Genomic DNA, 14,349 nt, shown 5'->3' with positions numbered 1-14,349 from the left:
GGGTTTATCGAGCGTTTCTCACGTTCCCAATGATCAACGAGCTCCTCGAGGAAGGCGGCGTCAGCGACCCTGGGCTTCGCTCCTGGCAGTCTCCAAACCATGGAAGTGCTATGCCACACGTCCAAGGGCCTGACATTTTGTGTCTTGCTCGTGTTTAGTCTTGTACTGCCTTCTTCTGTTCATTCTGCTCGCCTCCCCGATGGCGTGGTGTCAGAGCGGGATTGTGAAAATCATCCATTGCATGCACCACTTGACATTGTGTAACCGTAGTTTATTCTGCAGCTACGGAGTATCCAAATTTGACATGATCCCATTCCCATAGAACCGTTCACCCGAGCAGCAAGGCGGCTGAGATCGACGCGCCCCAGCCAGACCAAAGAGCTTGTTCGATGCTAATTTATCACGACAGCTAACAAAAGCACGTGAGAAGTGTTGCTCGTGTGAGGCAGAGATTGCTCCCATATCTAACCTGTAGGTAGATCCCTCTTACCCGCTCAACTCCTAAACGCCAGTGCGTGGTTCCGGGGTCAAAATACCATCAAAACACCGAATGTAAACACTGCAAACGGGCTCCGGAACGGCACAAACGGAACACAAGTTCCAGGTGACAGACTCCTAGGAGAACGTATCAGATAGTCAACCGACTGGCGAACAAACCAAGCGTGAACGTTGAATGTGAGTGTTTTGGCACTTGTGATGGATGGGCTTGGGCCTCAGATGGCCAGCCGAGACCCGTATCCACAGAGACTGTGATCTGGGAGTCCTATCGGCCCTGGCCAAGACGACGCTCACCGCCGATGTGCGAATCGTCCAGGATGAGATGGCTTAGATCCATCTCCGGGGGGGCTCCCAGCAACGACATCCCGTGGGAGTCAGTCATGTCGAAAATATCGGCGAGGGCAGGCAGAGACTCGGTCGACTCGTAGGCCGAGGGCGTTGCTGTGCGTCTCAACATATCTTCCCTCGACCCCGATCGGCTGAGCTGCGGCTCCAAGGAGGGGAGGACGACAGAGCCACGTAGATTTTCCGTGCTCAGCTTGACAGACGGCTCGAGCGTACTGGCCTTGCCGCGCGCGGCCTCCCGGGCGGCCTCCTTGAGGAGGTTGGCCTTTTCGATGTTTGCGTAGATTTCGGGGTACTTGTTCCTGACCCGGTCGCGCAGATCGGTGGGCTGTCGGCTCGACAAGCCGTATCTGGGATCCCGCTGGATCCTGGTCCAAGACGGTCCATACTGCTTGAGGCCATCTAGAATGGCCTCGTCGTCCTGCTTGGTGAACGGCCGGCGCTTCCGCCGGTTTGACTGTTCAAACGGACCGTGGATACCCAGCTCGGCAAGATCCTCCAATTTCTTGCGGTGCGCCCGGGTTCTCCTGCGCTTGGGCGCCGCATCGGTGTCGTGCTGCGCGGGCGGCGAGGCGCCATCGTGGTCGGTCACGCCGTCCCCGACTGGAATCAAGATATCCTCCAAGTGTAATCCATTCTTGGGCCTCGTGGTTCCTTCCAGAGCCGCTGACGCAGCCGCCTCACCGTGACCCGTCAGCTCGTCGACCGCGGTCATCCGAAGCTCCTCAGGGCAGCATGTCCTGAAACGGTCCTTCAAGTCCCCCGCTGTCCGGCCGTTGAACTGGAAATCCGGGTCCTCCAAGATGCTTGTCCACCTCCCTACGCCGTGACGACTCACTCCCAGTAAGAGATTTTTGGTCTCCTCCTCCGTCCACTTTCTTCTTGGCTTCATCGGGCGTCTCTTCGGCTTTGGAGGAGGATTGGCCGGCTCAGCATCGACGGCGGAAGAGGGTGCCGATCGGTCTTCCAGACTGCTGCCCAAGTCCTTCCACGACCCCAGGCCAAAAGTCTCGCTGTCATCAAACGATGCCGACGTGATGGGAGGGAACACTGCAGGGTCGGGCGGGGGTTCGTGGAGGCCAGCGATGATCGGAGGAACTACCTGCTGGGTCGACTTTTGCTTCTTGGGCAGCTTTGGCAGCTGCACGAGATCCTCCTTGGCAGTGAGTGCCCTATGGCGCTTCTTTGTCGACGCGCCTTCGGGGCTCTTGGGCACATCGTGCACAATCTTCCGCAGCGGAATCCCCTGGGGTGCCGGCTCGGGCTCGCGGAGTAGCAGCTGAAGCGGTCGGATAGACACAGTGTGCAGGACGCCGTTATCGTCTACTTGCGCAGGCGGCTTTCCAATGCGGCCGTCGTCGGCAGCGCAGAGCGAGATGGCTTGAGTCGGTGCGCACCTGTCGGCTCGGTGCTCGCCAGCGAGTTCGGGTCCCAGCGGGGGAAGAGAAAGCGACTGGCCCGGAGCAGCGCCCAAGGGCATGAGCTGCAACGGCGGAAGCTCAGATGTTTTCGGCTTGTTGAGGAGGTTCGTGAGCCATGGCTCGATGGTGGCCATCGTAGAGGACTTGTGTTGAAGGGCAGAGCATTGGTGAAAGTAGTCGAGGCATAGCCCGGAGACGGGATGAAAGAGAGCTTCGGAAGAGGCGGGGGAGAGAGGATGTGGACAGCTCGGAAGGAGCTTCAGTGGAAGTCGACGAGTCGGCAATCTCACTTGGTGGATCGGCTCTAGATCTCAATTCGGCGCTGTAGAGGGAAGAAAGACACAGTAAACAATCAGGCGCCGCCCAGTTCCCCGCGTTTAGGTTTCTGCTGGGGAATGAAGGCATCCAGACGGAGTAAATGCACAGTAACACTACTGTGCCAGCAATGGAGCCCAAATCACCTGTGGTTGGCTGCACTCCATTCGATTGGGTAAAGGACTGGTGTCATTGAGTGCACGGTTTCAGAAACGCACTCCGTACAGATCAACTTCAAAGCGTAAATTACCGATACACTGTCGTTGGCTGAAGGTTTAGCCTGCCGTACCGCAGTAAACATGTCCGATAAGACAGTGAGCTTCAATGGCGATGGCTTGCGAAAGAAGAGCCGCCGCATTCTGTGGGATTTCTTGGATACCCATGGAAGCCGGAAGCAGCAGGGCACAAGCGCATCGTTGATCATCCATTAGAACTGATCATACATTAGGGCTGGTCGCGTTGAGGCCGAGGCGAAGGACAAGCTCGTTTTACATGTCCAGGCATTCCACAGAGAGACCACCAAAGACACGCAAGCAGTAGATTATCCGAGCAAACCCGTCCTCAACCCATTCTCACCGCGCCAAATTCTAAATTTTCAGAGAAAGTTGATAGTACCCGCTAGCTACAGATTCACATGCGGATACCCAAGAAGAAATCAAGGCCCAAATCCGTGCAGACAAACGAAACATGCGAGGCAGCCGCGCCCTTAGATGGCAAGGGCCAGGGCAGCCAACACGGCCGGGAGACCGAGCGCAACCACGCTCCGGCCAGCGCCAGCCGTTACGGGCAGCGTGCCCGACGGGCTAGCGCCGCCCTGCGTGGTGGAGAAGCCAGCCGACGGCGCCGACTGGATCGGGCTCGATGGCGGGTTGGAAGGCGCGGCAACCGGGGCGGTCGAGCCGGGCTTGGGCACCGTGAGGGTGGTGAACCGCGTGGTGGTGATCTGCGTGGTCGAGGTCGAGTCGATCTCGGACGCTTGCGACGCCGGGGCCGGGCCCGAAACAGAGGCCGACGCGGACGGCGAGGGAGAGGCGACTTCGGTGATGGGGCAGACGGTGGTGCTGACGGCAATCACCTCGGTCGTGACCTGGCCGATCCTGGCTGGGCAGTCCGTCACTGTGGACGCGCAGCTGGTGACTGTGTACGTCGTGGTCGAGTAGACCGTGGACGTGGTCCAGCCGGCGGGCAGCGAGGAGGTGGGCTGCGGCGCGGCCGTCTCGGTGGCCGTCACAGGGCAGACAGTAGTGGAGACGGCAATAGTTTCGGTGACAACGCGTGCTGGGCAGTCCGTGACCGTCGAGGGACAAGACGTGACGGTACGCGTGGTCGTCGTGTAGATGGTCGACGTCGTGTAGCCTTGCGAGGCGGTGGTCGGGTTGGCGCTGTTGTCCGAAGTCGGCGACACAGTAGTCGGGTAGGCGCCGTTGTCCCCAGTCGAGGTGCTGGTGATGACGGGTTGGGACGACGTGGCAGTCGCGACAGGACTGGTGCTTGTCTCGTCATCTGGGCACGAATCATCGTCTGTTGACGTGCTGGTCGCGGCATTGGTGGTCGTGGTTGTCGTAGTACCAGGAGCCGAGGTGACGGTTGGGGTTCCTGTGGTTGTAGAAGACGCCACGGGAGTAGTGGTAGTCTCGTCATCAGGGCAAGAGTCGTCCTCAGTCGAGGTGCTGGTCGCGGCATCGGTGGTCGTGGTTGTCGTAGTACCAGGAGCCGAGGTGACGGCAACCAGAGTCGTGCTGGTCGCGGTCGAGGTAGGCCCTTCCGAAGTGGTCGTCGTCGAAGTGGGCTCAGCGGTAGTCGAAGTGCTGGCCGTCGAAGGGCTGGCCGTTGTCGAAGGGCTGGTGGTTGTCGACGGGCTGGTGGTTGTCGAAGGGCTAGTCGTTGTCGAAGGGCTGGCCGTCGAAGGGCTGGTCGTCGTCGAAGGGCTGGTCGTCGTCGAAGGGCTGGTGGTTGTCGAAGGGCTGGTGGTTGTCGACGGGCTGGTGGTTGTCGAAGGCCTGGTGGTTGTCGACGGGCTGGTGGTTGTCGAAGTGCTGGCCGTCGAAGGGCTGGTCGTCGTCGACGGGCTGGTGGTTGTCGAAGGGCTAGTCGTCGTCGAAGGGCTGGTCGTCGTCGAAGGGCTGGTGGTTGTCGAAGGGCTGGCCGTCGGAGTGCTTGTGGTTGAGGTGCTCGTCGCCGACACCGTGGTGGAGGTGCTGGTGGGCGGGAAGCCAAGCTCCACGCAGAGGATTTGACCAGGCCAGATGTCGCAATTGGCATCGAGCGAGGGGTTCAGGAGCTTCAGCGTAGCGACGTCCAGGCCGTAGCGGTTGCCAATGTCGAAACAGTTGTCGCCGCTCACAACCTCGTACTTCCGGACGCAAGCAGTTGGCGTCGCTGTGGGACCGGTCGCCGTTGTAGTTGATGTGGGCGGGCCACAGGCGACGTCGTGGACATACTCATAGTACGTCTGGCCGTTGTTGACATTTTGGCTGCCGAAGTAGGCATCCCAGACCATCACACCACCAAAGGCGGGCTTGTTCTTATGCTTGTTCAACAACTGAGCCGCATCGTCAGGCGCAAGATAGCCTGTGCCCGCGGCGTTTGGGGAGCCGGGGAGGCCGATGAAGATCTTGGCGTCCTTACTGGCGGTGGATTGAAGATACGTCGCCCAGTCATCAAAGTTGTTGCCATCGACGCCCTCGCAGCCAATGTTGTTGTAGAACTGGACGAACAGAGCGTCAAACTGCGAGCTCTGGATGATGTTCTTCATCTTGAACCACTGATCCGACAGGGGACACTCAGGCGCCGCAGTGATCAGATACTTCTTGCTGGTGTCCTGCGAGGTCAGATAGCGCAGTCTGTTGACCATGGCGACATAGCCGTTCTGGTCATCTGGTGAACGGTCAGCAAGAGAATCTCCATGAATGGGCAAGCGATGGGGGGAGCCTACCGAACTTGTACTCAATGTCGAAGTCAAAGCCGTCGAACACAAAGTGCTCTTGTCCCGGCTCAGCGCCCTGATAGAAGTCGTCGAAGGGTCTCACATGCGGTTGAGACGCATCGTAGGGCCCAAAGGCGGCCCAGATGAAGTTGGCAAAGTACTCGCCTTCAGGGGGGCTCGAGACGGTGTAGTTGGCATCAGGCGGGTTCCATGTGCCGCCGATGGAAAGCAGCACTTTCTTGCCCTTGCTCTGGCAATACCGGATATCGGCTGAGATCAGACCGCACTCACTGAGCAGCTGCGACGAGACGCCGTTGGGGTCGGTGTACTTGGCAGCGATACAGTGATTTGCGAAGTTGGTGCCGGGGTACTTGAGGCTCGAGGGATCATTCTCGGGCGAGTTGTTGACGAAGCCGAGGGTGACATACTCGAAGCCAGTGCTGTCGCAGTAGTCCCTGAGCCTGTCTGTGCCCGCGGAGGCGCCCCAGTAGACGTTGACAGCTGGGGTCGCCAGGGCCGGAACAGCGGCAAGAGCCGCGACGGCCACAGTCTTGGTGAGCATTACGGGGTCGGGATATTAACAATACAGAGTGTATACACGAGAAAGGAGTGGCGCGTCGTTAGGGAGTGACTGGTGCTGCAAGGCACGCAACGAAGGGACGCAAACAAAACGTTTGCAACGGCTGGGAGAGCACGCCGTCTGGTGTCTGGTGTTGACTTGGCCGGAACAGGAGGAACCAAGAGGAGGCGCGAAGGGGAAACAGGCTGCTGGCACCAACAGGCTTTTCATACCATCCAGCAGCGGCAGCAATGGCAGGGGGCACCTTGGGGGAAGAGGGGGGGAGGCGAGGCTCCGCCTCCCACACTACCACTCAATCCCAAGATGGCCTCTGTCCTCGACATGTCTGGTTGCTCTCGGCGAGCAGGGGGTAGGGGAGACGGAAATTATCACGCATGCGCGGCAACCTTCTCGAGAGGTTTAACCGCCCGGCGGCGGGCTGAGCAGGTGCAGACACAATCACAATCTCGTTGGTCTCACAGCGGGTCGAAACCATCGTCAGTTCTTTTCAGATCTCTGTACGGATTAATGTGAATGCCAATGGACGTCTTGCCTTGAGCTGATGCCTTGGATCATGACCGCAGAAGCGAGACGCTGTCACGTTTGAAACTGGGGGCGCTCGACGGATCTTGCATCCCGCGCCGTCCCTGAAGACTTGCTGCATGCATGAGGTGGTGGCGGCCACGCCCGGCGCCCACAGGCCGCGCTCCCGAGTGGATGGGGCGGCCTCGCCCAGAAAAGGAAGGAAGCCCCTTGTAAGCGGATATTTCGCCCTCTGCACAAGTTCCCCGCGTCCCAGGAACCAACAAATAATGGACTCGCGCCAATCACAAGGCAGCTGCCATGTGCAGTTCTGCCTGCGTGGTGGTCGGCGTGGCGCCTTCGATTGGTCATCTACCGACCTGACTCAGGTTCATGGACATCCATGTTCCCACTTTTCAGGAACGGCTAGCCTAATAAGAGGTACCTTAGCGACTGAATCCTGCGCTGACTCGGTGACCCGATTGTGCCGGAGGGGACTGGGCGCTCAACCTGGTCTGCAGTCCAGTTGCGCTCTTTGTGGAAAAATCCAAGTTGTGCAGTGTACTCGGTGTACAGCGATGGAGATTCAGGATCTCGCCGCTGCATGGTCTTTCTCCATGCTCCATACCGCTGATCCGGGTCTCGGCCGGCCGTGGGGCTTTCGATCACTTCCTTTCTCGGTGTTGAGGCTCTGCGACGATCGATCTGTGACCGGGGCGCCCGACAAGGCCCTGTGGTTGGCGTGCCTGGATGGGCTGGCTGCGAAAGCGGGCATGATAGGGCGAAGTCCTTGGCTTCTCCACCGCGCGGGGCCTTGCACGCAACCGGGTCTCGGCGCTTCCATCATTTCCGGGTTCCGAATGAGAATCCTCAGGTGAGCCCAACATCCAAGTTCCAACTCACCTCCTCGGTTCGCATGTGCCCCAACCGGAAAAAATTACGCCGCAGATGTGCATTCAATCGCATTGCTTCTATCTCGACTTCCAACGTGTTCTGGCTGCATGGACCAAATCTCGCATGTCGTGCACTACTACCAGAGTCAGTTCCATTCACAGGACTTGAATACCTACCGTACCTCTCGACACTACTCCAGAACAGCCAGATGTTCGGCGGAGAGTGGCATCCGTTCTCCTCAGGCCGATTCGTTTACACAGTAACTCATATATATCCGCCGGCCAACCACATCCGTGACCTAGCCCATGCGGGACTTCCCCTTTCCCTTCGCGGTTGGTGATGACGCTCAGGGCTGCGCTGATGTTGCTGCTTCGGACTACACCTATAACTGACTGACCCGGAATGGAAGTCTTGCCTTCCGTCTTGCTTTATCTGTTGATGATAAGCAGGTTAGAGGACTGCGTGAGGATTCCCAAAGGCTGTGAAGGAAAAGACAACCCATGGTGACCCTGCGAAAAGTCGAACACACAAATTTTGAACCCATCAAGTATGTAGCGAAGCCCTCGCATCCCGTGGCGTTGCATTGTTCCAGTGCCAGTTCTTCAAATTTCATCGTTCCAATACCAGCTCTTCCAATTTCCGACGACTGCGCGCAAGCCGCTGGGTTGGTGAGCAACCGTTGGCTGGAGCCCCTTGCGCCCAGGCGGACACAAGTACGATGCATAGGACCGAAATAACCGGTGTGTGCTGCCCCTGAGCAACCGCTGGAGAGGCTCAGCGGGTCTTCCGAATCATCTCAGGTCTTCTTCCCCCGTCGCCGCATTGCGAACCTGCGTGCGGCTCTTGAGCTAAGTAGAGGCGTTTGCTCTGAAGTGACTGCGTTCATCCCCGGAGAAGGGAGGGTGGAGGGAGTGAACCATCATTGAGATTGTCTTCAGTTGCTCGGCTTTCCACCGCCATCGCACCACCATCTCACCACCGTCGCACCACCATTGCAACTCTCAAGCTTCTGGTGTAGTTGCGAAACTACCGCAGTAGATACCTAACGCCAGTGAGGTTGAAACTCAGCCCCTGACGGTTGAGGAAGCGTGCCATTACAGGTGGAAAGCCAGTGAAACCGAGCTTCGATCCTGGAGTGCCGGCTGCCGAGTCTGTTGGCCCCTGTTGCGATTTGACCACGCAAGGTCGCAAGCAATGTGAAAAGGACTCAGCTTCTCAATAGCTACCTATGACTGGGGGATTCCCGACGCGCTGGTGTCAGAGAACGTTAGCATCTGGGCATCCAACCACCAGAGTCTGCCGCAAGGAGAGCCCGAGAGCAGATCAGAACGCGGGAAGTCAGAGTGGCCAAGACCGGCGGCAAGCCCAACAACCTACGCGGTAGATGTATGTACAGCGTAGTGCCTGCACAGGGTGAGACCGACTGGCCAGCGGAAACCCTTCAACAAAAGTGTCATGAGTGAGAGAACTGATGAAGTGCGTCATATCTATGTCTAGAACTTTCGTGCTATCTGCAGACAACGACTGCGCAGCTTGACTCTGTCAAGGGCATCGGGTCGGGCAGGTATCCTTGCACCCTCGGTCGCCGTTGGCTGTCTCTCTTGTGCATGGAACGCGTGGAGCGAACAGGTCACGATCAGGGTGCCCACCCTTCCATCAGCATCGCAGACTTAACCTCTTGCATACTGCTCACCGAGATTATCACTCTATGTAGGCCATAGTCTCTTACCTTGAACCAGCCGTTGGTTCTTCGCACGGCATACGACTCGCAATACGGAGTATGCCCGCACTCCGATGTACGGCTGTCGGAAGCACCAATCAACAAGCATCGGGCGGAACACTCTTCTGACGGCTGGATTATGCCGCAGGCGCCTCTTGCTAGAGGCGGCCAGAGAGAGGGAGGAAGTGTCTTCCACCGCAATCTGGGACGAGGTCTGCACGCAGGGTATGTACATGGTATGAAAGATCAAGGTCAGCAAACCGTTAGGGCTCCAGAGTCCGAGACATGCCGGTGCTTCAATCATTCTCCTCGGGTTACAACTGAGCCTTAGCGGAGCTGGAATTCTGAGACTTTAACTCTTGTTGCTAGTGTTCTTTATCCGGGGAGGCTGGCCGGGTTGCCGTGAGCTGAGGTCTACCACTGTATCCGACTGTATCCGTGGGAGCTGAGCTTTTTGTTTGCCACCTCAGTTACACGTCCGCTACAAGTAGCTTGAGAATACTTCTGCTCCTTGAGAGATACAGTCATAAAGCACCTATAGTACCCATCTTCACACTGACACCGAATTTACTCCCACCCGGAGTTCGTCTGGCGGAAAGAGACGTACGGAAGGTTTCTATCAAGGATTCCAGTGTCCACGGATCAGGCTCTAGCTGCGTGGGACAGCAATGCATCATATTCGCAACAGTAACAGAAGCATGGGACTACACAAGTAGCTGGTACACTACGAAAAACTGACCTTGTTACCTTACCATCCAGGCTATTCCGTCTGCCTCTCGCGACTGAGCGATTCTTGTCGAGGTATAACTTCTGACACCGATCTAACAACGGCCGCCACAAGAGCAGTTAGTGAATTGCTAGCTCACGACTCAAGTCTGACTGCACCTCAGGTGGCAGAGACAGCCGCTGGCATGCGCTGTTAACTGTGTGAACCATCGGCAGCGTCGTCTCTTAAATCCTGTTTTCATCTCAACTGGCAGGAGTCCCTACACTACCTCAGTACAGGGCACTTCAGCACAATACACATCGGCTTACGGAGTACCAGGGTCGTTCCAAGTCGCTTTCAGGACCTGCCGTCTGAGTGAGCGATCAACACGGGGCGCCTTTGTCGATCATCAACCGGTTTCCGTCCGGCGCAGTGTCACGAGGCACGTAACCCCCACAAACTCAGCGAACAAAAATGGTTAACTATTTTTGGCCAGCCGCCGGCGTTTTGAGGGTTAGTGTACAAGGCCGTTTGTCCGCTCAAGGAATGTGTTGCCGCGAGGAGGGGAAACGATCCCGTATCACGTAACCAGATGCTCCCCTTCGCGCTGGGTAAGATCCAGAAACTCGGGCACTTTGTGCACTTGGGTACATACCGAGATAGATAGAAAGACGGCCCGTCAACATCAGAAATGAAAAGCAAGCGGTGGGCCATCGTGGCAGTTGCAGCTCAATGTGCAAAACATCGCAGAGTGGCGCTGGCTCACAAGAAGTTGGGCCCCGTTTCTGTCGCCTCCAGGGTGTTCCACACTCGGGCAGCCATGAAGGCCGACCAGCGGCGATCCGTCGTTAACGTTACACAGAAGTGTAGTGTACAGCCTACGTCCCGTGAAACTAACGTTAGCCATCCACCAAAGGTAGAAGGTTTGCACTCAAGCTCAGAAATGGAGAAGAGGATGTCTTCCATCAGACACTGTCCGGAAGGGGCGCTGTTTACGGGCGCCAAGCGTCTGATGCCTTGGTGGCCTCCCACGAGACCGGCCAGGGTTCCATACGAGGCTTGCTGGTACTGGAGTGGGGCCAAAGCCCCTGTGACCCCTGTCCATCCCTTACCCTTCTCATCCGCATTTTCCAGGCGCCCGCGCAGTCAGCAAACCAAAGAAACGTTTCACTCAGCCCATCCTTTTCTCCCAGAACGCTGACAACCTATCTTGAAAACCCACACAGCAAAATCCACTCGTTTTTCTACTTCCTGCTTTCCCCGCCCTCGTTTACCGCCTGCTTCTTTACTTTTCTTCCGTTGGTGACACGAAACACTACGACGGATTTGATTGATACGGTGCCTGGGTACCGATTCGAGGTAGTTATTGCGTGCCACGGCCTGTATTTTTCGGCACCCGGGTCCCACGGCAAACCCTTCATTTCGGTTGCCTTGCTACCACTGTCGAGAGAGTTGGCCTCCTTCTCACGCGAACCCGTCGGCTCATACTGGGTCCATTTTGAACATTCAGCATCTCGTCGGCGACCGCGGAGGGTTGAGGTGCTGATTGGAACACGCTTCCCGAGCGCGCCGCATTTCTCCTTTCGCGCCTATTCTCCTTGACCAAGCGACTCATCGCGCGTTTTCCTCCTCTGTCGCGCGGCAACATCGGTCACGATGCAGCTGACCAGAGCGCTCGGGATCTTCGCCCTGGGGCTCTCGGCGATGTCTGCCGCCGAGGCTACCTTAGTCAATGTCAATATGGTCGGTCGCGACGGGGAAGGAATCCAGCGGAGACAACTACTCGACGACCTCCCAAACACCAGCGATGCCACCTCTTCCACCAACACCTCTCCTTCTCCAACGGAGACACCGTCGTCGTCTACTGCTGAGCCAACCACATCCTCTGAGACCTCCCCGACTAAGTCCCCCACACCAACGCACCCGACGCCTACGCCCACCTCGCGAGAAAGCACGAGCTCGAGCCCGTCGCCAACCAAGGAAGCCCCTACTGACCACACGTCTTCTTCAACCTCGGCCCAGCCGACGACCTCGAGCAGTGCCGCGGGCGACAACTCATCATCGGCCACTGTCATTACGACCTTGGTCGTGGTCACGACCACCGCGGCCGACGGCTCGCAGACGACGCTGACAAGCGAAACCCTCACGACGGCGACGCCGGGCCTCGCAGGCGACAACAGCAGCGGGCAGAACTCGGGCATGTCGCCGCAGACGCGCAACACGGTGATCGGCGTGGTTGTGGGTGTGGGCGGCGCCATCATTCTCGGCGGCCTGGCGCTGGTCGCCTGGCGCATCTGGGGCCGCAAGAAGCACCAGGAGGAGAGCGACGGGCTGATGGACTACGGCAGCACCGCCGAGAAACCCGAGTCGGGCGGCTCCATGACGGGCCGCACGCCCTTCCAGAGCACCCTCGAGAGCTACCACGCGCCGACGCAGGTCAACACGGCGGCGAACTTCTAAAGAGCGGAAGAGATCGCCTTTCCTCTTTCGGCACCGGGCAAAGGAAAAATACTCGCTCTCGGCCGACCTGCTTCGACCGTCGGTGGTTTTCCGGTTGGGGGCGTCACTGAAGATTTCTTTTCCATGTCGCGGACTCAATTCCTCGCATTTGCCAGCATTCACCCTCGGAGGATACCCTCATGGCCCGCCAGCACCGCTCGGTTAGAATAGACGACTCAGGGAACACGGCACGGGGATTGGGGAATTGGGATGCGGTATGGGGATAGTGAGAGGCCGTGGAGGTTTCCCCGGGGCGCGTGAGGCTCAAAAGAGGCTGCCAGAAGGCACATTGCAGGACGCAGCGAACGAAGGTTTCTCTCTCTCTCTTATCGCTCTCTTTTCCTCCCTCTGTGTCTCTTTTTTATGTATGACGGATCTCGATTCCAACGAATCTAGCGCTGTGTAGAAAGACTTGTAATACAAACACACCATTCACCAAAATCGACCCGGGATTGATACTGTTGCCCAGATCACGGCATCCGGCCATCTTTTGCCCAGGGTCTTATGTATCTGCACCAACGTCATCCGAATGTTTTCCTCAGTGTCTACGCAATACCTAAGCAGATGTTTGACGTAGCCACAGTTATCTCATCATGCGGAAACTGTTGCATGCGCTTGGACTTCGGTATCGCCATGTCACGTGCCGAGCCTCCCCCCTTTTTCAGCCAGCCGGTTGACCACCTCTGTCTCAAGACCGTTTCAGCATAGGCAATTTACAACCTGCAGTGCGTGCTGAGCGTTAGGGTGATTGGTGGGCATCGGAGCGGTCCGCAGATCGGGACTCGAGTCTCGGGATAGTTATCATGGCCGTTGCGTGGGATGCATCCGCTGTTCTTCTTTAACGTCTCTCCCCTGAGTGCGTCCCGAGCGGCGGCGAAGCGTGTAATTCTAGTGCACTCTTCTGCTTCCAACCTCGATTATATCACTTACCTCAACGGCTTGTGTTTCTCTTGTCCATCTGAAGCCGGTTTAAACATCCCTCGCTGGTGTGTTCCCAGCACTCCTTCGTCATGCGGTGCACCGCATTCTGTCTCGTTGCGGCCTGGGCGGCTGCATCCGCTGCGGCCTCTGCCAACATCGACGTGGCCGGCCAAAGCGAGTTCCACGGCGGCGTGCTCCTCCCGCGGCAGCAGGGCCGCGTGAACCTCCAGGCCTTCACGGGCGCCCTGGGCGGCGCCAAGGCCCCGGCCATCACCAACTCAGGCGACCCGCAGCGGCCGTTCGAGGTCGACGGCGATACCTTCGTAAGATCAACCCAACTTGCAGAAGCTACCTCGTCCAGGAAAGCCGCTTTGCCGGACGGAGGGGGAGTTGCATGGCTGACTGGATCCATGTTCGACATTCGGCCAGACGGATTTCGAGTCGGCGTCCAACCGCGCCTGTGACAACCAGAAGAACGTCTGCGCCGACATCGCGAATAACGGAACCGGCTCGTTCACGGTCGGGGATTGCGACCAGCAGAACCGTGAGTTTCCCGTCCAACCGCGGTAGTGAAAGGAGGTTAGGTACTCATGGCTCGGCTCGGAGGACTAACAAATTGAGCTGCGTCCACAGAACAGTGTAAGAGTGCAGCGTCCTCGGCGGCCACCAAGACCTTCCCGCCGCCGGTGCTGGTGAGCTCGAATGACCAGTTTGACATTTTCTGCGACGCTTGATCGGCCGCCGGGCGAATCCATGGAGTTACTGGGCGTTTGGATCGTCTTGGGTTTCGGGATATTTGGGAGTTGGTGATGTCTTGAGATGGTTGCTCCAGTCTTCGGGTTCAAAGTCGCACGGCTTGTCAATGAGCGTGGATGTCAGGAATGGCTCCTAGGTGCATTTGCCTGAAGAGCAACAAATGTGCCACACTGCTGGAAGTTTGACAAACAGCGGCTCAAGCTACCTAGGTAGTTACTTTCCGGCGGCGGCCAGGGCCTCTTTGAGCCGCTGGCAGGCGATTCATCG

General features: G+C 57.8%; 4 protein-coding genes across 4 annotated transcripts; 2 read left to right on the top strand and 2 right to left on the bottom strand.

Moving 5' to 3' along the window:
- Nucleotides 1–613: 613 nt before the first annotated feature.
- On the bottom strand, nucleotides 614–2,842 carry THITE_2111819 (uncharacterized protein). The gene has a single exon (XM_003651423.1). It carries the CDS (start codon nucleotides 2,396–2,398, stop codon nucleotides 764–766), a length of 1,635 nt encoding a protein of 544 aa, XP_003651471.1. The 5' UTR covers nucleotides 2,399–2,842; the 3' UTR covers nucleotides 614–763.
- Nucleotides 2,843–3,144: 302 nt separating this feature from the next.
- On the bottom strand, nucleotides 3,145–6,227 carry THITE_2111816 (glycoside hydrolase family 18 protein). Its single transcript, XM_003651422.1, has 2 exons — nucleotides 5,515–6,227; nucleotides 3,145–5,456 (listed from the first exon to the last, which is right to left on the bottom strand). Exons 1-2 carry the CDS (start codon nucleotides 6,065–6,067, stop codon nucleotides 3,286–3,288), a joined length of 2,724 nt encoding a protein of 907 aa, XP_003651470.1. The 5' UTR covers nucleotides 6,068–6,227; the 3' UTR covers nucleotides 3,145–3,285.
- Nucleotides 6,228–11,095: 4,868 nt separating this feature from the next.
- THITE_2169894 (uncharacterized protein) lies at nucleotides 11,096–12,917 on the top strand. The gene has a single exon (XM_003651421.1). It carries the CDS (start codon nucleotides 11,563–11,565, stop codon nucleotides 12,364–12,366), a length of 804 nt encoding a protein of 267 aa, XP_003651469.1. The 5' UTR covers nucleotides 11,096–11,562; the 3' UTR covers nucleotides 12,367–12,917.
- A 498-nt stretch (nucleotides 12,918–13,415) lies between these two features.
- THITE_2048092 (uncharacterized protein) lies at nucleotides 13,416–14,060 on the top strand (the record flags this gene model as incomplete). The annotated part of the gene is made up of 3 exons (XM_003651420.1): nucleotides 13,416–13,649; nucleotides 13,756–13,870; nucleotides 13,960–14,060. The coding sequence occupies 3 exons, from the start codon at nucleotides 13,416–13,418 to the stop codon at nucleotides 14,058–14,060; spliced, it is 450 nt and encodes a 149-aa protein (XP_003651468.1).
- Between the last annotated feature and the right edge of the window lie 289 nt (nucleotides 14,061–14,349).

The sequence above is a fragment of the Thermothielavioides terrestris genome, chromosome 2 (assembly GCF_000226115.1).
Source record: "Thermothielavioides terrestris NRRL 8126 chromosome 2, complete sequence".
NCBI lineage: Eukaryota > Fungi > Ascomycota > Sordariomycetes > Sordariales > Chaetomiaceae > Thermothielavioides > Thermothielavioides terrestris.
This window is presented reverse-complemented; position numbering and strand designations above follow the sequence as displayed.

Bases quoted from the DNA above. Each gene is read 5' to 3' on its own strand.
- THITE_2111819 (XM_003651423.1), bottom strand. From the start codon at position 2,398: ATGGCCACCATCGAGCCATGGCTCACGAACCTCCTCAACAAGCCGAAA.
- THITE_2111816 (XM_003651422.1), bottom strand. From the start codon at position 6,067: ATGCTCACCAAGACTGTGGCCGTCGCGGCTCTTGCCGCTGTTCCGGCC. The intron at 5,457-5,514 runs GTAGGCTCCCCC...ACCGTTCACCAG, and splicing joins CGACATTGAGTACAAGTTCG to ATGACCAGAACGGCTATGTC.
- THITE_2169894 (XM_003651421.1), top strand. From the start codon at position 11,563: ATGCAGCTGACCAGAGCGCTCGGGATCTTCGCCCTGGGGCTCTCGGCG.